The following is a 27,879-nucleotide window of genomic DNA, read 5'->3' as shown; positions in this document are numbered from 1 at the left end:
GACTCTGAAAACTCTGAAAACATCACAGACAGTGGGACTCGGGTGTTACACCCATTGTAGACAGTCATGACTCACAGAGTTATTTTCAGAGGAGATACTTGATTTCTACATTTAAGTGTGAAAAATCACATATAAAGACTTTAAATAATTGTGTAAACAGCTTTTAAACGGTGTTTTGCGATTTGCATTTTGAAATTTCTAGGCGAATTATGGCACTCCCGGCTTTCCGTACTCTGGCCGAGTTAGACTCCGCCCACTCGTGACAGGAGGGGTGCTACAGACTGGACAGACAGACAGACCATCACACGGATGCAGTTTTTGAAAGTAAAAGTTAATAATGCGGTAAAAATACAAACAACAAGCCGTCAGGATGAACACTGCGCAGAGAGTTGGACTGTGATTCAGCGGAAATTCAAAAGTTGGATTCAAAACTTGTGAGTAAAGTTCGTCTTTTTCCGTCGCTGCTCGGGCGGCGAGAACGATCCATAATAACAAGCTGAGCTGTTATACGTGTTATGTAACAAGGAAAGCAACTTCAGCGTCTCTTAAAAGCTTGTAAAAACCGAAATATGTCGTTTTACTCACCCTGAAACATCGATTCAGGACTTTGCTGACATGATGTAACTTGTTGTTTTTTTTATTACAGTTCAATAAAAGCCAGGATGTGAATTCTTCTCACGCTGCTTTAACTTTCCCGTTGCTGCTGTGTAATGATGGTTTCTGTGGTTTCTAACAGAGGCTTCCTGTGAATAAGAAGAATCCACCATGGTGCAGGAATACCAGTCTCCTGTTCGGGTCTACAAACACCCATTTGAGTTAATAATGGCGGTGAGTAAAAGCTACTTAATGCAGTGTTGTGTTTGTTCCATTTGTTTTAATATTGTATTCATAAAGTCTCAGTTTAACAAACAAACAGCACGACCAGCTACACACAGAAACAGCCACCTCTGATGGGTAAAACAAGACAAACAGATGGAAGAAAATAAGACACAAAACAACAATAAATCAAACTCAAACAATAGAGTCTGTAAACATAATCAGCACCATCTGTGAAAAGTTAAAAACTGCGTCTCCATGGTCTAACACAGGATAAATAAAAACATGGTGTTTGTGCATATATGAAGGATAGTCACATCTGTTTGTATAAACCTGAACAAGCAGGATAGAGAGAATCAGAATCAGCTTCATTGGCCAGGTGTGCTTAAACATATTAATATAATATTAAATATCAACAATAAACACAAAAAGCAAAGACTAATATGTACAAGGCTAAATAGGATAATATAAGATAATAGTGCAGTGGTGATTAGTCTAAAGATGCTGAAGTAAACATGAGGTAGTTTTACAGTGTTTACATTAAAAAGTGTGCGTATATGTTTATTTAAATTAAATAATATATGTTTATTCTGCTAAGAGAATTGTAACATTGTATATGTTCATTCACAGTGACAGAGAGGGACATTATATCAGACCCTCTCTTTATCTGACATTAGAGGTCATTCCTTGTGGCCGGGTATTTAAAAAACAAAAGGTAAAAACAAGCGTGGCATAAATCTAACCTAAGTTTTATTTTGACACCAAAGGACGAGTCAGAGTGTCTTCCTTATCAGCTCCTTGCATAACTAAACTAAAGGGACTTAAAGGACCTTTATCCTTTAGACCAGTGGTTCTCAACTGGTCTAGTCTGAGGACTCACAACCACCTCCTTTATCAAAGTCTCTGATATGTTTTCAACCAATCAGATTTACTGATTCAAATAAAATAGTGCCGTTTGGATCTCAAACAAAGAGAAGGAACAAAAACCAGCATGTTTTAAGAGCGCTTCATAGACTTTTACACTTTTCTTTTTTTTCCCAGTCACATGTTCGCGACCCACTGAAAACGGGTCCGCGTCCCACTTTAGGGTCCCAACCCACCAGTTGAGCACCACTGCTTTAGACAGTGTCACTTGTGATCCTTTCAATTTGTAAATATAATTTGTTTCGCTCTAAATCAATCATAAGAAAATTCAAAAATAGAATAGAATAGAATAGAATTACTTTATTGATCCCAAACTGGGAAATTGTGGCGTTACAGCAGCAGGTTATCCAAACACACAATATGAGCAAAAAACACAATGTTAGTAAATTTAAACACAATATAATATTAAATACAAAGTAAATAAGCACTAAAAATATCAAAACTAAGAATGAGAATATATACAACCAGGATTTAACTTAACATTACTAGTCTTTTACTAGTGTAAATGTGCAAAAACAGAGTTGTAAATGAACAGTATCGACATAGGAATAAAATATATTTAAACTTTACTTTCCTCCACTCGTGGTTATGGCAGACTAGACACCTTTCAGACACCTGCAAACCGTCTGAAACGTTGTCTACCTCCTAGGGACATCTGTCTCGCTCTGGATGTTCACTTACCGGGGATAAATGCTTTTCACAAAAAAATACTGTCTCCATTCTGCTTTTCTCTCCCGACGCGGTGGTAAATACAGTAATCTTCACGGTGGTACGCGCTCAGCGAGATATTCTTGTTAACCTTTGCATTTCTTTCAGATGTCTTTTCTTTACATATTCAAAGCTCAGCTCAAGCCTGTAACCCCGTAAAAGCTTGTGTGTTACTCTGCTGTTGCAAGTTTTGAATTAATATCGTTATGAAGCGATGGTCACAAGAAGTCAAGAGAGTTAGAGGTCGCTCAGATGTTAGAAGAAGAAGAAGAAGAAGAAGAAGAAGAAGAAGAAGAGTTGTTTTGTGTGGTTGCTGCAGTTTGACAGTTCTTGGTTATGTAATGTTCCTTGAATTCTACTTTCATCAGTTAACTGTCAAAATATTTACATTTGAGTGCCGTGCGCTTCAACAGCCCCTCTAAGGAAATCCACTGAAAAGGAAGAAGAAATCCAATATTTTCCCAACACACATTCCCCGTTAAGATAAACCTGCTCGCCCTTGAATTGAACATTTCTCCTTATCTTATATATTTTTCCACTTTGCCTGCAAACTGAAACCCGATAGTTTGAGTTCATGTGTGAAGCCAAAGTAGGACACAAGTTATATAAATGTGCATTTTCATGAGAAGCCGGCAGTCCCCCCCCCCCCCCCCCCCCCACACACACACACACACTCCTGCAGTCTGTTTATTGTTCTCTGCAGTTACATATTAAGCCAAACTCACACTTTGCTCTGCAGACTGTAACTCCTTCACCCAGCAGTCCAAGTCAACACCTACACAACATCTCTCTCTCTCTCTCTCTCTCTCCTCCTGCATCGCTGCACCTTATTGAAAAGGATCATATAATAGAAAAAAGCTTTTTGTGTAAAGTAACAGCTGCTGTGAAAGGACCCGGGCCTCGGCAGGATAAAGGAGAGAATCCAGTGAAAGGACGTCTCCGGCCAGCTTCCATTAATCTGACAATTTCTCATTCGTGTCGCTGACTTAGTCCAGGACAGCTCACAGCCCCGTTCAGTGTCCTGGATCTGAAACGTTTAAACAGAGACATCAGTTCTGTCCCTTTGACGACGTGGCTTCATGACTAACCTTCAACTTTATGACATTTCTTTACATGTGGATTTAAGAGTCGTCATGATACTTCAATATGATACTAGTTCAAATGAATCTGTATTGAGGCGCTGGTGGCGCAGCGGTTGGTGCGTGCGTGTCTTGGTCTCGGTCTTGACTCGGTCTAGATCCCTAAATGTCTCTGTCTTGGTCTTGGTCTTGGTCTTGGTCCTGGTCTTGTCTCGGTCTCGATCCCTACATGTCTTGGTCTTGGTCTTGACTCGGTCTAGATCCCTAAATCTCTCTGTCTTGGTCTTGGTCCTGGTCTTGTCTCGGTCTCGATCCCTAAATGTCTTGGTCTTGGTCTTGGTCCTGGTCTTGGTCTTGACTCGGTCTAGATCCCTAAATGTCTTGGTCTTGACTCGGTCTCGCCCTGCCTTGGTCTTGGTCTTGTCTCAGTCTCTATCCCTAAATATCTTGGTCTTGGTCTTGGTCTTGACTCGGTCTAGATCCCTAAATGTCTTGGTCTTGACTCGGTCCCGCCCCGCCCTGCCTTGGTCTTGGTCTTGACTCGGTCTGGATCCCTAAATGTCTTGGTCTTGACTCGGTCCCGCCCCGCCCTGCCTTGGTCTTGGTCTTGACTCGGTCTCGATCCCTAAATGTCTCGGTCTCGGTTTTAAGCACTCTGGTCTCAGGTTTGTCTTGGTCCCGGTTAATGTGGTCTTGACAGACTTACATTTTCACACTTTTTGTTGTGTCTTGTCCATCAGGTGCTCCCCTCACTTCTGCAGTGCTCACCTCTCCTCCTCAACTACTGACCTCAAAATAAAAACCAGAAGCAGAACGCTTATTTTGTCTCATCAGTTTAAATTGTCCATATGCGTTTTGATTTTTAGCCGTCATGGACACACTCTGCTCTCTGTAAGCGCTTCACACCTGCATAGTGGCATTGAATTGATCCTGCCTCGGGAAATAAATCTTTTATTTTGTTGCTCTGCAGAAACAGTCTCCGGCCTGTTAATGGCTTGCTCAAGTGAAATATGAAGCTGGATAGTGTTTGTACTGAAGTTAAAAAAGTCTTCTGGGGATATTTATTGACTTTTCTACTGAAACACTTTGTGCTTATCATTTTTATATTTTGTGCTATAGTTTCTTCTCATAGCTCTGCTGCTGTTGGACAAAGGCTGTGATTTGTTTGCAATCAGGCCAACATTGAGTGTGTGTGTTACACAACTGCAGTCAATGCTGCTTATTTACCAAGAAAACCTTTCTCATCAATTAGCTCAGTGCGTAATGTCTTCTTATCGACGTGTGTGTGTGTGTGTGTGTGTGTGTGTGTGTGTGTGTGTGTGTGTGTGTGTGTGTGTGTGTGTGTGTGTGTGTGTGTGTGTGTGTGTGTGTGTGTGTGTGTGTGTGTGTGTGTGTGTGTGTGTGTGTGTGTGTGTGTGTGTGTGTGTGTGTGTGTGTGTGTGTGTGTGTGTGTGTGTGTTTAAAGCAGAGTGCCTAAGGGTGAACTTGGATCTGAAAAGTCTTGACTTTTTGTTTTATTTTCAGTGCCTGTGGTCTTTTTTTATATTTGCTTTTGCTCTCCAAACTTTACTTTCTGCTTTCACACTACATGATATCAGCTCTGAGAGACGGGAAGGAAACGTTTTTTAAAAGTGAATTAATAGTGAAAATAACCATATAATGTCTCCTGCATTAAAACACAGATATATTCTGACACTAAAAGTAGAAATTTAAGAAAAAGTTTTCTCAACGACTAAGACCGCTGTCTTGAAAAGGAAACTATATATTATATAGAAAGTTCAACTACTTTAAGAAAAATACATTGGTCTACTGCTAGCTTTTTAAATAAGGCTAATACTCGGAAGAAAACATGTAAGTTTGTCAGATTATAGCCATAGTCTAATTTCCATTTGTAGTCCCTTGGCGGCATTTACAAATTTACATAAAACCACAAAGACAAGCAAACAACAAGTATTGACCAAACAACAACATAATCTCATTAACAAGGTGTATGAAGTTAAGAAACTGAATGGAAATCTTACAACAAGTAAAAACTGCCAGAGAAGAAGAAACATGTTGTCGTATAAAAACGTTTCACTCTGCAGGTCGTGACCCAGCTCAGGTCGTCTTACCTCGTGGTGTCATTTACTTTATTTCAGAGCTTTAAAACAATAATCTGTGATGTTCCCGGTCCTTCCCTGCAGTTAGTTACTTAGTTACATAGTCCTGTCTGTTTCTGCATATCCTGAAACAGACGCTCGGTCAATATTGACAGGTGAGCCCTGCAGGAATCAGTCCGGACAGACGGTCTGACTGTGTGCTGCTGTGGACAATAAAACACAAACCAATCATCAGTGATTGTAGAAGCAGCCTCTGCTTCAAACATCACATAAATTCAGCGTTTATGCTAAAGACATGCAAAGCAACCAACTAGGGCTGAACGATATAGGAAAACTCTGTCATGTGATGTAGTATGAACTGCAATGTGACAGAATACAGGAAGTTATCCAAACAAGGTGCAGTGAGTTTACAGGTTTGAATAACATTTAAATCACATATTTAATTTACAAAGTGGTCCTCCTGCTCGTCAACATAGTGAGAGAGTAACTGTGTGTGTTTGTGTGAGCATGTAAAAGTCCAGTTAGCAACGTTAGCACCAGCGCTAGTTTGGTTACGTCTGCCATCGCACTAATCTCATGTAAACAAAAGTGACAGCGTCGTACAATGACGTCAAGCGGAGGAGAAACCGGCGCACAGCGTGACTTTACAAGAACAAAACTCAATTGTCCCCGTCTTCTCGTTAACACCTTAAAAACTGAGTGTCTGAAAAAAAGTTCATCCTGGAGGAGTTTTCCAAAAGATGAGTTTAAAGTGATCTAAAATGCAGTTTGGGTTCCAAAGGCCAAAACACACAGAATTAAAAATACCTGCCTATGTGTGAACAGAATGAAGAGTCAGGTTCACAGGTGTTTACAAAACGACTTTTTAAATGACTTCCTCTATTCTGTTTACATTGTCTCTGTCTTGTGGTATCCCCCCCACTCTCAGGCCTACACGAGGAGGTTCCCAAAGTGCCCCCTGATCCCCGTGTTTGTGGACAGCGAGATCATCAACGAGAGCCAAAGCAAAGATGGATCTACGCTGGTGACGGAGAGGCGCTGTGTCATCGACATCGAGGCCCCGCGGCTGCTAAAGAGGGTAACGCCAGTGACCTTTATGCAGAGCAAAGGTCTCAAAACAATCCTAAGAATCAGTCTTTAAATTAGGTTTTTAGAATTGTACTTCATTTGAAAACTACGATTCAAGGCAACATCTCTCAAATGAAAAGAATGGCATGAGTGGATCTGTGTTGCACTGGAGGAAAAAACGGTTGCACAAGATGGACCGTGCAGTCTTCTTTAGTGGAAAAGTGTTTTGTCTTCATGTTTTTTTTTTTATCTTTACAACAAAAAAAGAGAATCTCCGTCAGGACTGTCAGAGAGTTCAAACCTTAAAGTAATCTTTGGATAGATGTTTATGATCCACATGCTATTTGTATTTTTTGTGCAAACCAAACAGTTGTCTTATTCTGCATGTAGATTGCGGGCGTGGACTACCTATACTTCATCCAAAAGAACACCCTGAATCGCAGAGACAGGACGCTCCACATCGAGGTTCAAAACGAGACTTTCTCCAACAGAGTCATCGTCCGAGAGTGCTGCAACTACACGGTGAGCCTCTATGAGTTTAACACCTTTGTTGTTGTGTGTGTTTTATTGTTTTTTACGCTTTTACATCACCTTGTAAAAAAAGGAGGCACAGTTGTAAAAACCATCCTCGTCTATCTGATTCAAAAGCCTTTTTTTAAAAACTTGATTCAGTAAGAGTGTCTTTACAAATGATGAATTCTGTTTACAAAATGTGATATCATATTTATTGTGCATCGCTCTCTAAAGATCTGGTCCGGATGATTATTAATATTTTGTATTTTCGGTGCTTCTCTGCAGGTTCATCCAGAGAACGAGGACTGGACGTGCTTTGAACAAACAGCCAGTCTGGACATTAAGTCCTTTTTTGGCTTTGAAAGCACAGCAGAGAAGATCGCCATGAAACAGTACGCCAGCAGCATTAAAAAGGTTTGAAACTTTGAATGAACGATGGATTTTACGTGTTTGGAAAGTGACCTTAAAAATGCATTCCCAGTCAGTCAGTTTCTTGTGTTAATATCTAAACATCGTGTCTCTCTGTGCTGTAGGGTAAAGAAATAATCGAGTACTACCTCAGACAGCTGGAGGAAGAAGGAGTTACATACATCCCTCCTTGGACCCCTCCTGTTGTCACTGGCCGTGTCTCTACCCGGCTGCAGCTGCACCCCCCCTCCACAGCCAGACCCATCCCAGTGAGGGGAGCTAATAACGGACCAGACAGCAAAGACCCGCCTGGCCCCTCAGAGCTGCTGGCCGGCTCTCCTGAAGGTCAGTGTTTCTTCACCTGCACAGTGCTGCAGTGTTCAGGTGAACAGATCTGTGTGAGTCATATGCATACTTTATATTGACTTGTTTACAGACTCTGAAAGTAGTGTTTGACAGGTGTGCAGCTTTTCTATGCATGTCCTTGTTTAGAGGAGTGACTTATATGAAGTTTAATTACATTTACTAGAAATTAGAAAAATAAACTTGCCTTTTGCTCAAACCTCTATATGTGTTCCTGCCTGCAGACAAGTTGGATGCGGATTACATCAGACGTTACCTTGGAGATCTAACGCTTATGCAGGAGAGCTGCCTCATTCGACTGCGCCAGTGGCTCCAAGAAAACCACAAGGGCAAGGTCAGACGAACACCGACTCAGTTTGTTTGAGTACAGAGCTGTTATACCATCATGGAAAGTTTTCACATTTTTTTAGACTCTTTACACAATCGTCTGGTTCTGCTTCTGCTATCGTACCTCGAGTCTCAGACGTTGCGTCGATTAGAAAAGGAAGAACATAAATAACAAGCATCAAGTAGCTAAATGTTGAGAAATCATTTTGCGGCGACTTTCACTTTGCTTTGGAGTTTTGATCCTCTGCTCGTTCTCCAACAGATCCCCAAAGATCAGCACGTGCTGCGCTTCCTGCGGGCCAGAGATTTCAACCTGGACAAGTCCAGAGAGCTGCTGTGTCAGTCGCTCACCTGGAGGAAGCAGCACCAGGTGGATTTCCTGTTAGACACATGGGAGCGCCCCCAACTGATGCAGGACTACTACACGGGAGGCTGGCACCACCACGACAGAGGTATGACACTTAGAGTTTTATTATCCACTTATTTCCACTTTGTTTCACTGCTTACTGCAGCTGTGAACATGATAAACATAAAGATAAAGACGCCGGGGTTTCTGTATTTGCTAAGTCCACACAGCTTAAAACGGCCGGTTAATTATTGACTGTTCTGGTCGGAGCGCCATCTGTCAAAGCATGAACTTGGACATGGGTCATTTCTTTTAACAGCTTTTCACATGAACACAGGAAGTGCCCTTTGAATGTTCACATGGCAAATTAATACCACTTTGAAGAGTAAACACCAGAGTTAAGACGCACTCACTCACCCCAAGCACGTTTGACCCCCAAAGTCCAGTTCAGTTCTGTTCTGTTCTTGTCTGAGTGCTCCGACCCGTGCTGATCCATAACACTACTTAATACTCAAATAAAGAGGTTTATAGTTGAAAAAAGTGGTTTTGGGGTTTAGTTACTCTTTAAGCACAGTACACTTCCTCGGCTATGGCACAGGTGGAAGAGGTGTGCTTCAGCACGGTGAAGTCGCTCATGCACGAGCAGAAGCACAGGTAGGCTAACATCCATCCCTGCTCTCCCTTATCGAGAAATCCCAGAGTGTTCTGACCAAAATGAATTTTTTGTTTTTTTGTTTTTTTCTTATTTCGAACATGTTTTAAAATAATAAAATAAAAGAATCAGAATAAACAAAAAAAATCAGTAAAGTTGAAGTCATGCTTTCTGTGTTGTTATGTCTGTGTAACACTGAATATTACAGACTACATTTTTGTCAAATAGCTGATCTATTTTTTATTTTGTAAATCTATTTTTTATTTTGTAAATCTATTTTTTATTTTGTAAATCTATTTTTTGTACATTCTTAATTTTTATTTTTTATTTAAATTGTACTGTGTTCACTTTTTGTCTGCAATCTTTGCTCTTTGCTGCTGTAACACTGTAAATTTCCCCGTTGTGGGATAAATAAAGGATTATCTTATCTTATCTTATCCGATGTTCGGACGCAGACATGAGCGAACGACCCTTTTTTATTTTATTTTATTTTATTTTTTTGAGCCTGCCTGTCTTGTAAAGTAAGTCATGATCACGTAAAGCCATGCATGTGTTCAATCTTAAATCTGTGTTTGTGTGTTTGTGTGGTGTGTATCATTTAGACGGCCGTCCTCTCTATGTTCTGCGTCTGGGTCAAATGGACACAAAAGGCTTGGTGCGAGCTCTGGGAGAGGAGGTTCTCCTGAGACAGGTGACATGAATGCATTCACCTCATATTGCACATAAGCAGCAGCATTTTTTATTCAGATGTCTTCAGTTAAATTCACGTTTGTTTGATTTCCTTGAATGTGACCCAGGTGCTGTCCCTCAACGAGGAGGGTCTGAGACGCTGTGAAGAAAACACCAGAGTCTTCGGTCGACCCATCAGGTGCATGAAATTAAAATAATCCATCCTCTCTCATATAGTGTTTTCACGCATACACAAAAAGTCATGAAATATTCAGGATGAGCTACATGTGCAATTTCAAACTGCCAAATGTTTTCACCCTGACTTTACCTGCATTGTTTTCTGACAGTCTTTGAATAAAAGAGTCTGCTAAATGAATTGTAGAATCACACGGGTCGGCTAAACTCTCTAGATTATCTATTATCTAGAATCTTCTGGGAGTGCATGTGTGAAACGTGCTTTAATCAGGTGTACATGTTTGCATATGCAGCCGTGTAATATTTATGTAAATGTGTCTCCCAAGCTGCTGGACTTGCTTGGTGGACCTGGAGGGATTAAACATGCGGCACCTGTGGAGACCAGGTGTTAAAGCTCTGCTGAGAATCATCGAGGTGGCCGAGGCGAACTACCCCGAGACGCTGGGCCGCCTGCTCATCCTCAGGGCGCCCCGAGTGTTTCCTGTGCTCTGGACCCTGGTGAGAATAAACGTTTGAATGTGCAGCCGTTGAATGTGGGTTTAATTAATCATCCGACGTGAGAAAGTGGATTAAGTTTTTTTTTTACGGCTCAGATGCAGACGTTACACCTCGCAGATATTCCCCTCTGATAGGAATTCTTCATAGCCGAGTGAAGACAAAGCAACATTGTGAATTAGAGATACTAATAAAACAAAGCAGAAACACAGAGAGAGATAATTATAGCCATGCATTATACATGAGGGGGAATTTGATTACTGCTGCAGCAACGTACAAGAGTAGAGTTTGTGGGAGACTAATGACGATCTGCAAAGAAAGGAATGAAGATAAGTTGTAGTACAAGTGAACAAATATGTGCAAATAAATCAGGAGCTAATAAAAGTCATAAACTCTGTGCACCGATGAGGAGCTGCATGAGCTAAATGAAGGTTAGGCTGTTTTTTATTTAGGATCTTATATGAACTATTTATCTAAAAGCATTACAGCATAACTTATTGTGATGATAAAATTCAAATACAGATGATCCACTGACTTTTACAGCTCACGATGTGTGTGTCTGATGAAGCTTTATGTTGTTGTTCTGCAGGTCAGCCCTCTGATCGATGAGAACACCCGGAAGAAGTTTCTTGTTTACGCTGGCAATGACTACCAGGGTCCAGGAGGGCTGGTGGACTACATCGACAGAGAAATCATCCCGGAGTTCTTAGGAGGGGACTGCATGGTGAGATTTTCATTTTCATTTAATTCCAGGTATTTATACGGCTCATACATGGTGTGGAGCACAAACAGAACACAGAAAGATGACACAACAAAGCAATAGAGCACGGCATGAAAAAAAAACGCTCTTCTTCTCTTTTCTCCAGTGTGATATTCCTGAAGGAGGTTTGGTTCCTAAATCTCTGTACAGGACAGCAGAGGAGCTGGAGAGTGAAGAGAACCGCCTGTTGATCGACTCCGTCTACAAGAGTGCCAGTATTTTCAAAGGAGCCCCGTATGAGGTACAGTCCCTTTCTCTCTGCGTCTAGACCTGCACTAAAGACCCAGAACTGGGTTTCAGCGGCTTTTGCAAAAGTTCAAAACGTAGCCTAGCTTCAACGTCATTTCTAGTGTAGGACAGAAGTTACACCTTGAATCTTACACCTACTTCTGAGTAGGTGTAGAGTCCTCTGTAAAAAAAAAAATATATATATATGGTTGCCATGGTGATCGTTTTGAAAGGTGGGATAAATCGGTGGATAAGGAGGAGCAGAGGGTTTTACCAGCTGTGTGGTGTCGGGCAGCGGTGACCTCCATGATGGATTACATCCTACGGATAATTTCATCTGCTCAACATAGAGAAGCATTAATTCAGTTTGTGTTTGTGTCGACAGTTTCACGCCTCGGTGTCACTGTTGTTGTTATTTCACAGGCGATCCCAGATGTTTTTTTTATCCCCTAATGCGCCTAGCTCGACCTGTCTCTGTGTGATCAGGCCGTAAGAGGGTGTATCTACATTTCTAATTAGTTTCTAAATTTGTTTTTTTTGCCGTGGATTAGGGTGCCATCAGCTGGATGAAAACTACATTTCAGGTTTCAGGTAAAACATCTTATTAACGGCCTGTTTTCTGCTTTTCTCTGTTTCCAATCCCCTTCCATCCTCCTCCAGATGTTGATCGAGATCTCAGAGGCCTCCTCCGTCATCACCTGGGACTTCGACGTGTCCAAAGGAGACGTTATCTTCAACATTTACCACTCCAAGAGGGCGCCGCAGCCTCCTAAAAGAGACACTCTGGGAACTCATGGCATCCCGTCTTTAGGGCCCGTTAACGCCCAGCTGATCGACAGGAGCTGGGTGCTGGGCCAGGACTACAGCATGGTGGAGAAGGCCCTCGTCTGCAGGGAGGGAGAGAGTGTTCAGGTGCAGCAGCTTACACTTGATTTGTCTCTCTGTTTTCTGCAGTTCTTCATCGCTGCAGAGATAAATCAATCCTGCACCTTTTCTCTCTCTGATCTAACAGGGTTCCCATGTGACACGCTGGCCCGGCTTCTTCATCCTCCAGTGGCGCTTCCACAGCTCGCCGGCCTGCTCCGCCTCCAGCCTGCCCCGTGTGGACGACGTGCTGGCTTCGCTGCAGGTCTCTTCCCACAAGTGTAAGATCATGTACTACACAGAGGTGCTGGCGTCCAGTGACTTCAGGTCAGTTCTCAAACTTTTTTATTTTTTTGTGTTGTTTCCTGCTTTGCTTTACGATTATCTACATCCTGTCTTTTGTGTGTGCTGCACCGATTCTGTGTAGGATAATCAAAAATCCATGTAGTGATATATCTGGACATATTTTAGTTTGTATTTCACAGAATTTTTTGTCAGATTTGCTCATATTTTCAGTTTTTTGCACATCTGTTTTTCTCTTGTATTTGATATGACAGAATTGTGTCTGAGATTTCGATGTTTTTTTTTGTTATTTTCTAGGGGATCCATGACGAGTCTGGAGTCCAGTCATAGTGGTTTCTCACAGCTAAGTGCTGCGACCACTTCCTCTAGCCAATCACAAGCCAGCTCCGTCATCTCGAGGTAGTGTCTGTCGAGCATACGGACGTACATACGGTTGTCTTACCGCCACTGTGCCTTCAAAATAACACTTGTTACTCGTACACTTAAATTAAAGGAGGTGAGGATGTTTTGATAGATTTCTGTATCATTGTTTGTGTTGAAAAGTTTTGTTGATCTCTTTCCAGAGAAAAAGTATGTGTGTAAAGTATCAATTTCCTGTGCGTATTTAATGACTGACTAACTTGTTTTTATTTAATCAGTAGCCGTATACAGTTACACTAATGTAATACACAGTTAACATGTTGTAATCAGATTTTTAATTACAATAGATTTGTAATCATGACTTCCAGATGAGCATCTGCTGGATCAGTAAATGCAGAAGGAGATGTTTCAAACACAAGATTAAATAACTCAGAGAGAAAAACGGTACAAGTATCCGTACAGTGTCTGTCCTTGACGTTTCTTTCATTGTCCACAAGAGGGCAGTATAGACCCACACTGTGATTGAAAACAGCTCTGAGATCAGCCGTATACTTGATAAATGAGAGGTGTGTTTCACTCACTGTGCGAGAAATCAAAAGAAGAATTGCTTGAATAATAAATATTTCACTAACATGAATGCTGTTGTCACTCTGGAGTGTCTTTCTTCATCCTCAAACTTCAGAAACAAGAACTGTTGTGGCAGAAATGTAGGAGAGGAGCAGTACAATAACAATAGAACAAAACGATAACATTAAAATTATACTAATAATGGAAAACTAGTTTCTAAAAAAATGTTGGATGCTACATATCACTGGCAGTGGTGCTTTGCTCGTTAAACCACACCCTCTTTAAGCTCCAATTGACTGGCCGCGCACAACCTTGTAAGAGGAGGCCTCCATAGGGCAAACAAGTGTTGGGGTGATGAATTAAATAATTTGCGCTACGGTATTTTATTTTATAGGAGTCCTAAGGTATAGGAGAAAAAACATGCCTTGGATTATTCTGTGTGCACAAATGTGCAGCTTCAATAAAGTATATTTTAATCATGAAGTGTGCAACATGAAAACAGTATTTATTTGGACCTGTGTGTTTTACACAGGTCATAAAGATTGTCAAATTTGACCCTCGCCAAATTCAAGGCCCGCTGCCTTGAACTGATCTGACATGAAGATGAATATACCGTCTCTGCATTTATTAAGATCAAACACACCGTCCAGTTTGTGGACCGATTTCAAGGTTGGCAACACCTTCCAGCTGCCCACTTTAGTTCCTGCTGGAGAAAGACAGGCTGTGTGTATGCAGGCCTGGGCTTGGCTCAACCACAAGTTTGATCTGATGTTGGCTAAGCGTGTCTTTGTTCTCTGGTATGTGAGGGAGGTTATGGAGGAGGAAGAGGCCTTTGAAGACAAAGAGGAGCTGGCTGCTCTGGAGAAGGATTAGGAGGAGTTTTTCATTGACTCCAACTGATAAACTTTTAGTGAATTAATGAAAATATTTGGTGTAAATAAAGTACATTTTAGAGTCATATTTGGTTTACTTAAATTGTACTAAATAATTTGAGACAACTGGGAATCAGTGTCTTTAGACTGATCTTCAGACTTTTATTCTGAAGGGAGATCATGACACAAGTTAAGATCAAATTTAAACTGTGGTCTGAGTAGGGTTTACTCTGGGTTTTACTAGTAATAATTACTACTTCTGTTCAACATGCTGGACTTAGTCATGTTGACGTTTTGGATTTAGAAGATAATTTGACTAATTTACACCATCTACTGAATAATAAAACTACCCCCAAGTTCTAAAACCTCTACACTCAGAGATGTTGGAGAAAAGCATGGATCATTCTCAGGGACCACAGCCACCCCAGCCAGAAACTGTTCACTCTGCTACCGTCAGGCAGACGGTATCAGAGCATCAGGACAAGAACCACCAGGCTCAAGAACAGCTTCTTTCCGAGCGCCACAAGACTCTTGAACTCCACAAGCCCCTTGAACTCCTAAACCCTAAGATCCTGCCCCCCGCCCCCCCCACACACACACACAATAATATTTTTGCACACACAAGCATACTACTGCACACTGTATGCCACTGCACTACACAGATACTGTCTGAGACACTTTACTTTATTGTTATATATATATATATATATATATATATATATATATATACTGTACATATATTCTAGTTTTATCTAAAATTTTGGTTCTTAATTGCACTCTCTATGTTGTTACTCTTTTTACTCTTATCTTCTATACTATTTTTTATTTTTGCATTGTTAAGGAGAGCTTGGAACACAAAAATTTCTGCTTTGCCTGTCATGTTGTGCATTTGACTAATAAAGATAACTTGAACTTGAACTAAAACTCTCTCTAAACAGATATTATAGGTAGAAAATAATTAAAACCCTACGAAGAAGAGATAAAAAGTCAGTGATATATTTGACCTATTATTATGAGCAATTTTAGAGCATGGAATACTTCAATTTTTCCATACAAAAATGTGAAAAAAATTCCGAGTTCACTAGTTTACAACAGGCCTGCCCCAGCACTTGAACGCAACACAACCCCAGACGTACTGTGCGTCTGACGTCACGGATTTCATCTCGTTCCTCCTTCGTTTCGTTTGGACACCAGACAAGTTAGCACAAAGCTAACAAGCAGGCGAAGAGCTAACTAGCCGCATTTCTTTTCTTTATTTCTCACATTTATATAAACTAAAGTATTATACGGTCTGTTTGGGGCGTCTTATTTAATAGGACACGTTTTTGTCGGCAAACCAACTTGCGACGTCGTTTCTCTTGACGCCCGGAGGAGACACAGGTACGTAACAAATCCGTTAGCATGCTAGTTAGCTTAGCTCAACGTTGGGCCTTTAGAAATGTATGAATTTAAACATTTAACACGGTTCTTAAGTGACCACGTGTTAAAGCAGTGAGTTTAAAGTCGTGTCGTATTCATCCGATGAGTCCTCATGTAGTATTTGAAGGTTTGTTTTGGTAATCCAGCTGAAATGTGCTAACTTACATTTAGCCGGAGCTACAGGCCCGTTCTGGCGCACGTGTTAATCCACATCTAAAAAAGGTTTAAACTGAAAAACAATCTCATGAAATTAACCAGAATATAATTATAATAAAGCATGATTAAAAAGTAACAGATTCACTTTCCCTTCCAGCAACTACAAGACGTTGAAAAAAAACTAAACAGTCAAAACAAAGTGTCTGATTTAAAGCTTCTGTTTCTGTTTCTGTGATTCTGTGAAACATTTCTGCAAAAGTTCTTCTGTTAAAGATCTTTGTGTTGTTCAGGACTTCAGAATCAGCCAGTGTGGAAGTCCTGATTCACTTGTGGTTTATTTATGTCAGCCATCTTAGAGCACAAAGTCCCTCAGTATAATCAAACAGATGAAAATGGGAAATGGATAAACTGCAGATTTATCAAATAAAGATTTAGATAGATGAAGTGATTTTAAAAGTGCAGGTGTTCTAGTGCTACCCTCTTACCAAGTCAACACATTTTGGTTCATTTAATGTCCAATAACTAAGTTTAGCTGACACATCAGACAACAAGACAAAGATACAAAAGATAATCAGACTCTAACTTTATGAACATCCATTGTGAGTAACCCAGTTATCTCAGATTCAAAACTCTTTGTGATGCTTTTATTTTGCTTTTCTTATTGCCTTATACCTCAGTCTCTTTATTTCCGGTCTTCATATAAAATGTGCTTTTATTTTTGGAAAAACTGCAAAGGGGACTTCTGCTACACCGTAAAGTTACAGGAGTAAATAAAAACAGTTAAAAGAACAAACAAGAGGAGAACATGTAGAGATCTCCATGATGTGTGTGTGACGTAAATAAAAAGTGAGGGCGTCACAAAAGTGTCGCGACACCCTCAACACCCACGGGTGAGACGCCCCTGGGTAGATGGATGGGGTACTTTATTAATCATTTGCAGGAAATTACACCGTCACAGCAGGAATCACAGTCAAGACACCAAACTAAAAACTAACAAATATGATTTAGGCACATAAAAACAAGACATTCTACAATTCACTTATCAGACTCTTTTATCCAAAGCGACGTACATCAGAGAGTAAGAACAACACAAGCAAGGATCTAGAAAAAAAAGGGAACAATGTCAGTAAGAGCAAACGATCAGCTTTGAGTCTGATTGGACACACAGGTGCTGACAGGAAGTGACCAGAGGCAAAGCACAACATTGAGGGCAGTTCTTGAGAGCTCTAATCAGTATAGAAACCATCTTATAAGTCGTCGTTATCAAACAAAAACCATCGTCATCATCAATAATATGGAGACCATCATCATTAAGTTAGTAGGTATTCATGAAAGAGCTGGGTCTTTAGCTTTTTCTTAAAGGTGCAGAGGGAGTTTGGAAGTTCATTCCACCACCGGGGGGCGGCAGAGGAGAAGAGTCTAGTCAGCGTCTTAGGACCCTGTTGTGAAGGATCAGACGCCTTTCATTGGCAGAGCGTAGTGGGCGGGAGGGAGTGTAGACCTGGTGGAGAGAGTTAAAGTAAGGAGGAGACGTTTTTGTTGCTGTTTTGTAAGCGAGCAGCAGAGTTTTAAATTTGATGCTGTAATTTAAGGTTTATTTAATGTCTGTTATTTTGGGTTAAGTCTTCATGGCGCCTGTTTTTACTCTGTAAATACTGAGTGATGTCTGTAGAAAGATTTGCCATGAAGTAAGAAACAAACGCCTCAGATTAAATTGACTTTTATTTAGTTATGAGTTTATTAGTCTGGGACAATACGTGCAGGTATTACAGTGCAGCCAATGCAATGGGTGTAGGACTTCTAACCATGGCTAATTAACAGTCTGTGTCCCTGGTTAGGCTTTAAGGAAATGACACACATGATACAGGAACTCTGTAAAATGGATATAAACACTGACCCTACCCTACTAACCCTTACAGCAGACATTAACAAGCAGCGACATAGATGTATAAAAAATGAACAATGAAGAAGACAGACAAACAGATTGATCACAAAGAATTAAGACAAATAACTGGATCAACAACACAAGGAAAGATGAGTCAAATATGCTAAGCTATATCAAACCTGGAAGGTTTATGAAACATTTAAGCGATATGAAATATGCTCCTTTTTTTCTAATGTGGTCATCTTTCTAAGCTTCCTGTAAAAGATGACGTCATCTTGTAACAATTGGAATAAATTGTAGAAAAGTACAGGAACAAAGGGGCTTGTTGCTAACAGCCATGAGGCACCTGCTCTTTATGGAACAACACTTAATGTTATGTTTTATTTCTTGCGTTTATCTTCCACTAATGCGTCTTTTTATCTGTCTTTTTGCAGAGCCATGTACAATGGTATTGGCCTGACCACTCCGCGGGGCAGCGGCACTAATGGATATGTGCAGCGTAACCTGTCGAGCCTCCGGGTCAAGCGGCCGCGGGATGAACGCGGCGGCGAGCGGGACGAGAAGGACCGGGAAAGGCTGGAGAGTCAGCTCAACAGGCAGCCCAATGCGGACATCCTGGAGCACCAACGCAAGAGGCAGCTGGAGGTCAAGTGTGCAGAGCTGCAGGACATGATGGAGGAGCAGGGGTAACTATTTGATGGTTTTACATGTATCCACAACAAGAACTGGAACCTGAAGTTTTGATCAAAGTTTTTTCTGGGATTAATGAGTTGTCAGAACAGTTGTTAATGCATCATCAAATTAATTAAATAGTGTTAATCTTTAGTAAGCACTGACAGCTGCTTTTTAGTCAGATGAACTGAATGTTATGGAGTATTTTAGACCCTGTACAAGTTCTGGAAGCTACTTAGCATACCGTAAAATTAAGACAGTACCTTTATAAAGGGGACAAGAACAGAAGTAAAATAGTTGCTTTTAATCTTTCTGGTGTTAAATACTCTTCTCTGTTGGTATTGTCAGATATTCGGCAGAGGAAATCGAGGAGAAGGTGAACAGCTTCCGAATGATGCTGCAGGAAAAAGAGGAGCCGACTCCTGTGGCCAATGAGAGACCAACGTAAGTGCTGATGATCCTCACATTTAACTCTAACCTCCTCCTCAAACGTCAGCATCTCATTGGTCACACGCCGCTGTCTGTTTGTTTTTCTCTTAGGGCGACAGAGACTCATGCTCTGGCTGCGGCGAACCAGCAGAAGAATGACCGTCTTCGTGCCGCTTTTGGAATCTCAAATGACTACGTGGACGGATCGTCTTTCCACGCCGACCGGAAGGAGAAAGAGAAGGAGAAGAGAGAGCAGGAGCGCCTGGAGAAGGAGAGGCTGCAGCAACAACAGAAATATATGTGAGTAGGAAAAGCACAGGAAACAACCAGAATGCTGCTGCGTGTATAAAATGAAAACCTCTTTTTAATTTCAGTTCAGTAAACTGTATGGCTAAAAATTCCTGTGCAAAAATAATGTGGGTGACACATTCTGTTGCTTCTACACTCACAGGTTGGTGGAAGATTCAGACGATTCAGATTCTCCTCCCAAGAAGCGCAGTCGAAAGAAGAAGAAGAAAAACAAAAACAGAGACAGGTGAGGAAGCTTGTTCGGTGAAAGTGGAAAAAGTTTCCCGGACAAAAAAAACCGAGAATGTCTGACCTTATTTTTTGTTTTCTTCTTCAGCAGCTCAGAGAGTCCCTCCTCGTCTCCTCGGCGAGAGAAGAAGAAATCCAAAAAGAAGAAAAAGAAACGGTACCACACCACTGGATTCTTATCTTTTGTTTCACTTGTTTGTTTTTAATGGACTTTGATTAATGACTGAAAATGTTGTGTTTCAGTGAGGTGTCTGAAGAAGGGGAGGAAGAAGAAGAGAGGTAGGCCTTCTATTTCTTAACATATAAAAGTTAAAATGTCCCTTTCAATGGAGATTAGTAGAAATACTTTTTTAAACATTTGTAACCCGTGGGACAGGAAGTTACGTCACTGGATATTGAATTTGAAATTGGTTTTTTTTACACACGGCATCACTTCTTTATTTCTCTCCCTCCTAACCCGCTCAGTTCTTCAGATGAGAAGCAAAAAGTGTCAAAGAAGAAGAAAAAGAAGAGAGAAAGTTCAAGTCCTCCGAAAGCAAAGGCAGGGAGACCGATAAGTGTCTCCTCCAGCTCAGCCCACAGGTATGACATGATGCTGTGATGAAATCAAACACACAATGATAGACTAATATTTACATTGAAAATCTGACGGATGCTTATCATAATCTGACAACATATAGAGGTCTGTGAATGTCTGTCCTTTGGATGGTTGAGGTCCAGATATGGGGATGAATGTAGCCACTTCACTAATCCAGCCAGAAAAACATTTGATATTAGATAATCTATTATTAATACCCAGAAGGTAAATTTAGACGTTGCAACAACACAGGAAAAACAGCAAGTAGGTGTTTTTGACAAATTCTGTCAGTTTGTAAATATGAAATTGGGACAGAAGAAATAAACTCTTATTTTTTTTCAAGTTCAAACTTTGTCCAACGACTTGAACTAGGACAGACAAAGTGACTGCATCAATGTCAAAAGTCTCAAGACACTGTTGATGCAAATTGTAGTCTCTAGAAGGAACATACTCCTCAGTGCAAGATTTACTGACAGAGCATGATGAGTTCTCCTTCTCTGAGCTGTGCCTACATGTACCAGAATGCACTGCACCATAGCAGCAGCCTTGACCTTGCAGTACTGAATTTCTTTGGTTTAAATAAATACATCCTTTATCTGAGTTATATCCATAACAGAGTCCACACTTTTGTTTTCTATGTTGGCAAAGAAATGAACTCCCTTTGGACCTTTTTGGATGTCACATTGTACAAACTAGTTTATTCAAACTTCATAAAAACAGGGAGATAAATCTGATCACCACTAATTTTCCAGATAGGTGTGTTTCAGTGTTTGCAATATTTTTTTTTAACAGCCCGTCTCCAGCTCCTCTGAGATCACGTCAACAAGAACAAACGGCAAGAAAAGCTGATGAAGGAAGAAAAGGGAGATCGCCGGACAGGAGGAGACCGGGTTACGAGGAGCACAGCCCCCATCATGGAGGCGAAGGGGTGAGGCTTTGAAACATTCAAAATAAAATGTTCCTTAAGGTCACAGCATCCCACATAAAATACAATGTAGAGATAATTTACTCTATTTTTGGTTTCAAATAACAAACAAATCTCTCTTGTCACATCTAGAAGAGGCCTAATCTGGAAAAGGAAAAAGAGCGACCAAGGGAGTCGGAGAAGAACTCCACCAAGAGGAGACATGACTCCTCTTCCCCCTCTCCACCACCACAGACAGAGAAGGGCAGAGAGAAGGGAAAAGGGCGGCGATCTAGAAGCAAACAGAAGGAGACAGAGAAGGGGAGGCGCTCTAGGAGTAGAGAGATGGAGAAAAGGCGGCGCTCCAGGAGCATAGAGAACGAAAGAGAGAGGGGAAGCAGAGAGATGGAGAAAGGTTCAAGGAGCAGAGAAGACGAGAGACAGAGAGGCAGGCGCTCGAGGAGTGTCGAGATGGAGAAAGGAAAGCGTTCTGGGAGCAAAGAAAATGAGAGAGGGAGAGGAGGGCGGTCCAGGAGCAGAGACGTGGAAAAGGGGAGGCGGTCCAGGAGCAGAGATGTAGAGAAGGTGAGGCGGTCCAGGAGCAGAGATGTCCAAAAGGGGAGGCGCTCAAGAAGCACAGAAAGGAAGGATAAAGGAAAGGAGACAGCTCCTCAGAGGACCAGACATGACTCCTCCTCCTCGTCCTCCTCCTCCTCCTCTTCACCCTCTCCTCCTCCTCCCCCTCCTCCACCTAAACAGGACATCAGGAAGGAAAGGACTAAGGAAAAAGACAATAATAAGCAGGACAGAAAGATGAGGCACGACTCCTCATCCCCTTCTCCTCCACCCGAGAAAGAAAGGGCGAGGAATGAGAGGAGTGGTGAGAGGGAGCGCAGGACTGATAGAGATGTGCACCCCAGGGTGCAAAACGAACGGGAAAACAGGAGGGACACTGGAAGGAGACAGGAGAGAGAGGGGTCTCCCTTGCAGCAGAAAAATGACAGAAGAAGGGACGGACACCCACCTCGAGATTCTCGGTCGCCCCCTTCGCGCTCTCCTGTCGCCAATGGGCGTCAAAGAGAAAGGGAGGACGAGAAGAGGAGGGAGGTTGAGAAGAGGAGGGAGGACGAGAAGAGGCGGGAGGTTGAGAAGAGGAGGGAGGACGAGAGGAGAAGGGAGGACGAGAGGGACAGGAATCTGAACAAGCAGAGGGAAAGAGAGATCGGTCAAGACGGCAGCAGAAAGAGAGACGAGGCTCCCCGGCCAGCTGCAGAAAGCAGACGAGATGGAGCCAGAGCTTCAGAGAAAAGCAGAAGTGAAAGAGTGGAGACAAACACGAGTAAAGAGAAGACCAGAAGCCCCTCCAGAAAGGAGAAACAGGAGGTGAAACCGGCTGAGAAAAAAAGGGAGAGCAGCAGTAGTGGTAGCAGTAGCAGCAGTAGCAGCAGCGGTAGTGACAGCGATAGCTCCTCGTCCTCCTCTTCGTCATCTTCTTCCTCTTCCTCCTCTTCCTCTGAAGACGAGGGGAAAGCGAAGAAAGCTGGCTCGGCAGGCAGGGAAAAAAGCAGCCCTGCTAAAAACGCCCCTTCCACCATAGGCGCCGCGGTTCAAAGGTATTTAGCCAACGGCAGTAAGGAAAGCCCCCCCGCCGCGTCTGACAGCAGCAGACGAGCTCAGAAGGAGAGGGACGAAGGACGAGACAAACGGGAACGAGACTCCCACAAAGCTCCTGCCGTGAGTAACTCCTCCAACAAAGGTCAAGAGCGATACAGTCCCACGCAGGTCGACAGCCCCAGCCCGCCTCCGTCCCCTACCAAGCGAGCAGACGCCAGCAGAAGCAGCAACAGACACTCCCCCTCTGAGGCTGAAGCGGTGAAAGCGAGGGCGGAGGTGAAAGACAGGGAGAGAGGGCGAGACCGGGATGCACCCAGAAGGCCGGCGAGGTCAAGCCCCTCCACCAGGAGGTCACGCTCTCCACCCCAGAAAACCACCGCCGCCACCACATCCCCGCCACGTCGCACTCCGCCGAGGCAGTATCAGGAACCACCCTCCAGATCCAGGAGAGCTTCTCCACCCCCGTCCTGGTCAGACCGCGATAGAGAGAGGCAGCGGGACAGGGACAGGGACAGGGACAGAGAACGGGAGAGGTTCACCAGGAGGAGCAGGTCGAGGTCCAGAAGTCCGAGAACGCACATCAGGCCCAGGTCCAGAAGCCCGAGAAGGAGAAGCCCGCTCTACAGGTGAGATGACACCCTGCTGTAAATCTGCTGGATCGATGCTGTCTGGCTTTTCTTAAATGTTTCTTTGGGTATTTTTCTTTTTTTTTTTTTTACATTTGCTAATTTTTTGTATTTTATTTGGACTAAAAGAGTCGACAAAAAAAGATTTGGTTGCTCCATGTGAAAACGGCTGTAATTGCTGCACCTTTATCCTTGGCATAATAAGAGGAGAGCAAGCCTTTTACCTGGAATGATTGGCCTTTTATGAGTCAGCAGTTTAAAAAAAAAAAAGGGCTGCGTTATTCATGAAGTTTATTTTTGTGAGCGACAAGAATTAAATTTCTATCACGCGCCTGAAGCTGCTTCCTTCTCTTTCAGCAGTTTAATAAACAACTCGCCGCTGTTGCTTCATCCACCATTTCTGCTTTATCCTTTTTGTCATGTTCAGCCTCTAGAGGAAGCTCCTGTTGTGAGGTGTATATGGCAACAGGTCAGGAAAATTTCAAGTGGGGAAGCCTATCCTGAAATTTTCAGGAGTGCGATGTGTGAAAAAGGCTCAAGAAGTCACATTGACCGCATCGTTTCCAGTGATTCCAAAAAGGATCACATTTTCTTGGCCTTATGTGGAATTAACTGTTTCATATTTCCCTCCCCCAGGTCTCGTCCTTCTCCACCACGCCGGAGGAGGAGCAGTCGCTCTTTGTCCAGAGAGAGAGCAAGAGAAAGGGAACAAGAGAGAATCAGGCAGAGGGAGGTAGAAAAAGAGAGACAAAGGGAAAAGGAGCGTCTGCCCCCAAAAGAGATCCCCCCACCTCGCAGGTCCTCCTCATCCTCCTCTTCTTCCAGCTCCTCCTCTTCCTCCTCGTCGTCTCCCTCTCCGCAGCGCCAGAGGAAAGACACAAAAGCACCAACAGAGGGAGACAGAAGGGACGAGAAAGAGGACAAGCCGAGAGAGGACAGAGAACAGAAAAGCCGTTCCTCTTCTTCACAGCGTCTTTCCAGGGAGTTACCCCGCGCTCCGTCGACAACATCCGCTGGAAGAAGCTCCCAGTCGGACTCCAGGCGCCCGGATGTGACCTCCAGGAGGTCTCCAGCCAGCAGCCAACCAGAGGGCAAGCAGTCGTCTCGTGGTCCAAGCAGGAAGGAGGAGTCACCTGTGCCCGCACCTCAACAGTCAGACCAAACAGTCAGGAGTGAGAGCGCCGTGAACGGGAAGCAGGCCGCCGCCGCAAACAAAAAACCCAACGCGAGCAGCAGCTCCGGCTCCAGCTCCTCGTCCTCATCCTCCTCTTCTTCGTCCTCTTCGTCCTCCTCCTCAGACAGCTCGGACTCTGAAGCGGAGCAAGAAAAAGGGTGAGCATGGGAGGGGGCCAAAATGACAAGATTAAACGCAGAGACATCAGGCCTGCAGCAGATCTTTAATAATCAAGTTAAAAAAGAAAGTTCTAAAGACTCTTGTTGTGTTTTATTTTTAACAGTAAAGACGCCAAAGCTCAAAGCTCTTCTTCATCATCGTCTTCATCAGAGGAGGAAAAGGAAACTAAGAAAACAAGGTAAGAAGAGAACTGCTCATAAGGTTTAAAATCACAACTTATCAGAATCTGGGTTTATTGCCAAGTACATTTACACATACAAGGAATTTGACTTGATGTATTGGTGCTAAACAATTAACTAATTAATTCTGTCCTGGTTAATTACGAGCTGCTGTACATTAAATTCAGTGTCACTTACAAAAAAGCAGATCTGGAACTGGGAAATGATCTTTCTTTCAAATACCACATCTTTGATTTTTTTCTTATCACATCAATTTTATTTTACTTCATTCTCCGTCTTATTTTATACCTCTTTTTTTTTTTTTTATACAAACTTCTCATCACCATAGCAACGTAACACCATAACACCGACCGCCTACTCCCCTGGTTTCTTACTCTACCCAGCAGCTTGCCTTTCTCGTCTTTTACTTTTCCTAACCCACTTTACTTTGTCTCTTCTGTTGCTTAAAAAAAAATCATCCAATAAGAGGCATGAGTTGGCCTCCATTAAAGAGAAGTCGTTTAACCATCAGTGCGTTTAGGGGGAGGATTGATTATGATAGTTTGTCTGCAGGAACGTGTGTGATCGTCAGAGCAAATCACGGTTTGCACTGATCGATTCCAGGCTTATATTTTAAAACCATGGCGAGCTGCCCAAGTGAAGTGTTGATGTGAGAAACGCTGATTACCCGATCAAGCATACTTCACCAAGCTAGCTCTGATTGACTGTTGCGTGTTTTCCTCACAGCCCTGACCGGCCGGGAAGAGTGCCAGCGGATTCACTGAGAGATTCTCGCTCACTCAGTTATTCACCGCCGAGGCACATGAGAGCAGCGGCGCCGTCCTCCCCGAGCCGCAGGTGAGGAAAGAGAGTGAGGCAGCAGCTTTAAACTAGAAAGTAACCTCTGCAAACGGTGGTGTCAGAGTGGTGTTAAACTTTGATATGATGTTAAAAGCGTTATCATGAGATGCTGAAGCTTCCTAATGATCCTAACCACGAGTCAAATCTTTGATGTGATCCAAGAATTGGGATGCTCTCTTGCACCCCTAACTTACTTGGTATTGCTGAAAGAAGGGGTTGACTTAAAGTTAAATTTTCCCCTGGCCCTCTAAGGTCTCGGGCCCCTTCATTGTGACCACTGGCCCAGAAACGGTCTCTCGACAGGCAGAATATAAAACGATCTCATGCTGAAGTAATTTGTTTAAAAACGTTTTCTCATTCATGGAGTTCTTCCTCCTCCTCGGTCTGCTGGTTTCACTGTTTTCATTCTCTCGTCACTCTCCCTCCACTCTTCCAGGGATTTTCTTTTCTTTAAATTTCAATTTTTTCCGCCAAGAACTGGTGGTTTTAAAAACGTTTTACCATACTAGTTAATGAGAGAATAAACCTGCACTACAATCAATAACAGTGGTACAATCTGAGTGCAGTGAGCACGCTCACAGGAGTCACATCAGTGAAGCTGTCGGCCGCAACTGCCTTTTAACTATGATGTGTGTGGGCGCTTAAACGTGTCATTAAAAAACAATGAAATTTGGAATTATGTGATTTTAAAGCAGTATTTGAACTGGCTCGGGCAGGCCGGTGGACCGTCCAATCAGCTGGCCTGGAGTCTTTCAATCGTGCCGACCAATCATGGCTTACCATCCATATTAACCTGCAGGATGTCACTGGGAAAGAGGCTGATAAGAAAGTCATCAAAGCCTGATGTTGTGTATTTTCTGGCTGTGTTATGAATATTTGCAATAATGAATCAAAACGATATTTATTTCTCTCCTTTTCGGTAGGACTGAGAGCAGACAGTCACCGAGCAGAACGTCCAGCAGCAGACGAAGGAAATGAGAAGACGGCTTGACGCGCTCTACTTTTCTCCTCTTTGAGTTGTTTCTCTGTTCATGGCCGGAGGGGTTTTGAACCGGACGTCACCACGGACATAACGGGCGGCGAGCGGTCAGTCGAGATGAAACAACTGTGAATGATAGTTTCCTGGTTCTCAGCCAATTATCAACAACGCGTTTGTTTTAAGCAGTGATGACCCTGAAGGCTGGCCTGTACATTTCTTTTTATAAGGTGAATAAGAAATGTGCACAATCTCACACACACACACACATACACACACACACACACACCACACACACACACACAGTAAAGTAAAATGTATCTAAGAATTCTTCTCTTTGCTTGTACTCTTCGTTGCAGTCTACCTGTAGATATGAGCTGTCTGTATTTTGGTTATTACCATGTAACAGGAAACTGAAATGTGGTTAATTTCTTTGTTGAAATGGTAAATAATAATAAAACACGTTGTACATTTTAACTGTGTGAGTGTTTGTCTGTTTTGTTACTGTGGAAAAATTATTCAAATATTTATTTTAAGGCTGCTGCTGCACTAACGGAGCTCTGCAAAGAAAATGATATCCCTTTAATTCCAGGGAAAACTGCAGAGATGAGACTCGAGCTGCTTAAACTAATTAGCAATGAGGTGAAAATCAATAAGTCTGAGTTCGTTCGTCTTCTCATTGTTTATATTCAGGACGGATTTTAAAGTGTTGGTTTCAATCCTTCCCAAAAAGCAGATTATTATTCCACCGTTCAGCACTGAAGAACGACTCATGCATCGCTGACATTTCTACAAAATGGAAATGGAAGTGATGACCCGATAGACATATTACTCAATGGTTAACTAACCGGATATTCATTTTTGCTGCGTTTGCAATATCACAACTTCGGTGGCGCCATCAGTCTCAGTTGTGTCATACTTGCGGTTTCATTTACCACAAATCAGAGATGAAACCAGTTTAGCTTCTCTTGAAACAACCTGAACGCTTGCTGGTCATTCAAGTTTCAGTTGAAAGGTATTTGTTATCCTCTAATTGGGTCAATATAGACAGCCAAAATATAATTAAGATGTTTCCATATAAAGGTACAGACTATT

General features: G+C 42.5%; 2 protein-coding genes across 4 annotated transcripts; both read left to right on the top strand.

Moving 5' to 3' along the window:
- Positions 1 to 257: 257 nt before the first annotated feature.
- LOC132954228 (SEC14-like protein 1) lies at positions 258 to 13,814 on the top strand. Its single transcript, XM_061026742.1, has 16 exons — positions 258 to 434; positions 737 to 828; positions 6,555 to 6,704; positions 7,085 to 7,216; positions 7,493 to 7,621; positions 7,741 to 7,960; positions 8,203 to 8,312; positions 8,568 to 8,757; positions 9,906 to 9,994; positions 10,101 to 10,171; positions 10,494 to 10,665; positions 11,252 to 11,386; positions 11,529 to 11,663; positions 12,311 to 12,562; positions 12,663 to 12,841; positions 13,115 to 13,814. Exons 2-16 carry the CDS (start codon positions 766 to 768, stop codon positions 13,218 to 13,220), a joined length of 2,133 nt encoding a protein of 710 aa, XP_060882725.1. The 5' UTR covers positions 258 to 434; positions 737 to 765; the 3' UTR covers positions 13,221 to 13,814.
- A 1,947-nt stretch (positions 13,815 to 15,761) lies between these two features.
- srrm2 (serine/arginine repetitive matrix 2) lies at positions 15,762 to 27,261 on the top strand. Of its 3 annotated transcripts, none has more exons than XM_061026735.1 (13): positions 15,762 to 15,996; positions 18,511 to 18,762; positions 19,097 to 19,192; positions 19,289 to 19,477; positions 19,629 to 19,712; positions 19,803 to 19,871; positions 19,958 to 19,993; positions 20,180 to 20,296; positions 21,084 to 21,219; positions 21,352 to 23,435; positions 24,072 to 24,767; positions 24,893 to 24,979; positions 26,735 to 27,261. In XM_061026735.1, the coding sequence occupies exons 2-12, from the start codon at positions 18,515 to 18,517 to the stop codon at positions 24,969 to 24,971; spliced, it is 3,834 nt and encodes a 1,277-aa protein (XP_060882718.1). In that variant the 5' UTR covers positions 15,762 to 15,996; positions 18,511 to 18,514; the 3' UTR covers positions 24,972 to 24,979; positions 26,735 to 27,261. The 3 variants fall into 3 exon arrangements, with proteins under 3 accessions (XP_060882718.1, XP_060882717.1, XP_060882716.1); XM_061026734.1 differs by having other exon boundaries at positions 15,763 to 15,996; positions 19,806 to 19,871; positions 21,349 to 23,435; XM_061026733.1 differs by having other exon boundaries at positions 15,763 to 15,996; positions 21,349 to 23,435.
- The last annotated feature ends 618 nt before the right edge of the window (positions 27,262 to 27,879 follow it).

Source organism: Labrus mixtus, chromosome 20 (assembly GCF_963584025.1).
Source record: "Labrus mixtus chromosome 20, fLabMix1.1, whole genome shotgun sequence".
NCBI lineage: Eukaryota > Metazoa > Chordata > Actinopteri > Labriformes > Labridae > Labrus > Labrus mixtus.
Note: the sequence above shows the minus strand (reverse complement) of the source record. Positions and strands in the feature narration are given on the sequence as shown.

Bases quoted from the DNA above. Each gene is read 5' to 3' on its own strand.
- LOC132954228 (XM_061026742.1), top strand. From the start codon at position 766: ATGGTGCAGGAATACCAGTCTCCTGTTCGGGTCTACAAACACCCATTT. The intron at 10,172-10,493 runs GTGCATGAAATT...GTGTCTCCCAAG, and splicing joins GTCTTCGGTCGACCCATCAG to CTGCTGGACTTGCTTGGTGG. The intron at 12,842-13,114 runs GTCAGTTCTCAA...GTTATTTTCTAG, and splicing joins CTGGCGTCCAGTGACTTCAG to GGGATCCATGACGAGTCTGG.
- srrm2 (XM_061026733.1), top strand. From the start codon at position 18,515: ATGTACAATGGTATTGGCCTGACCACTCCGCGGGGCAGCGGCACTAAT. The intron at 19,478-19,628 runs GTGAGTAGGAAA...CTACACTCACAG, and splicing joins CAGCAACAACAGAAATATAT to GTTGGTGGAAGATTCAGACG. The intron at 20,297-21,083 runs GTATGACATGAT...TTTTTTTAACAG, and splicing joins TCCTCCAGCTCAGCCCACAG to CCCGTCTCCAGCTCCTCTGA.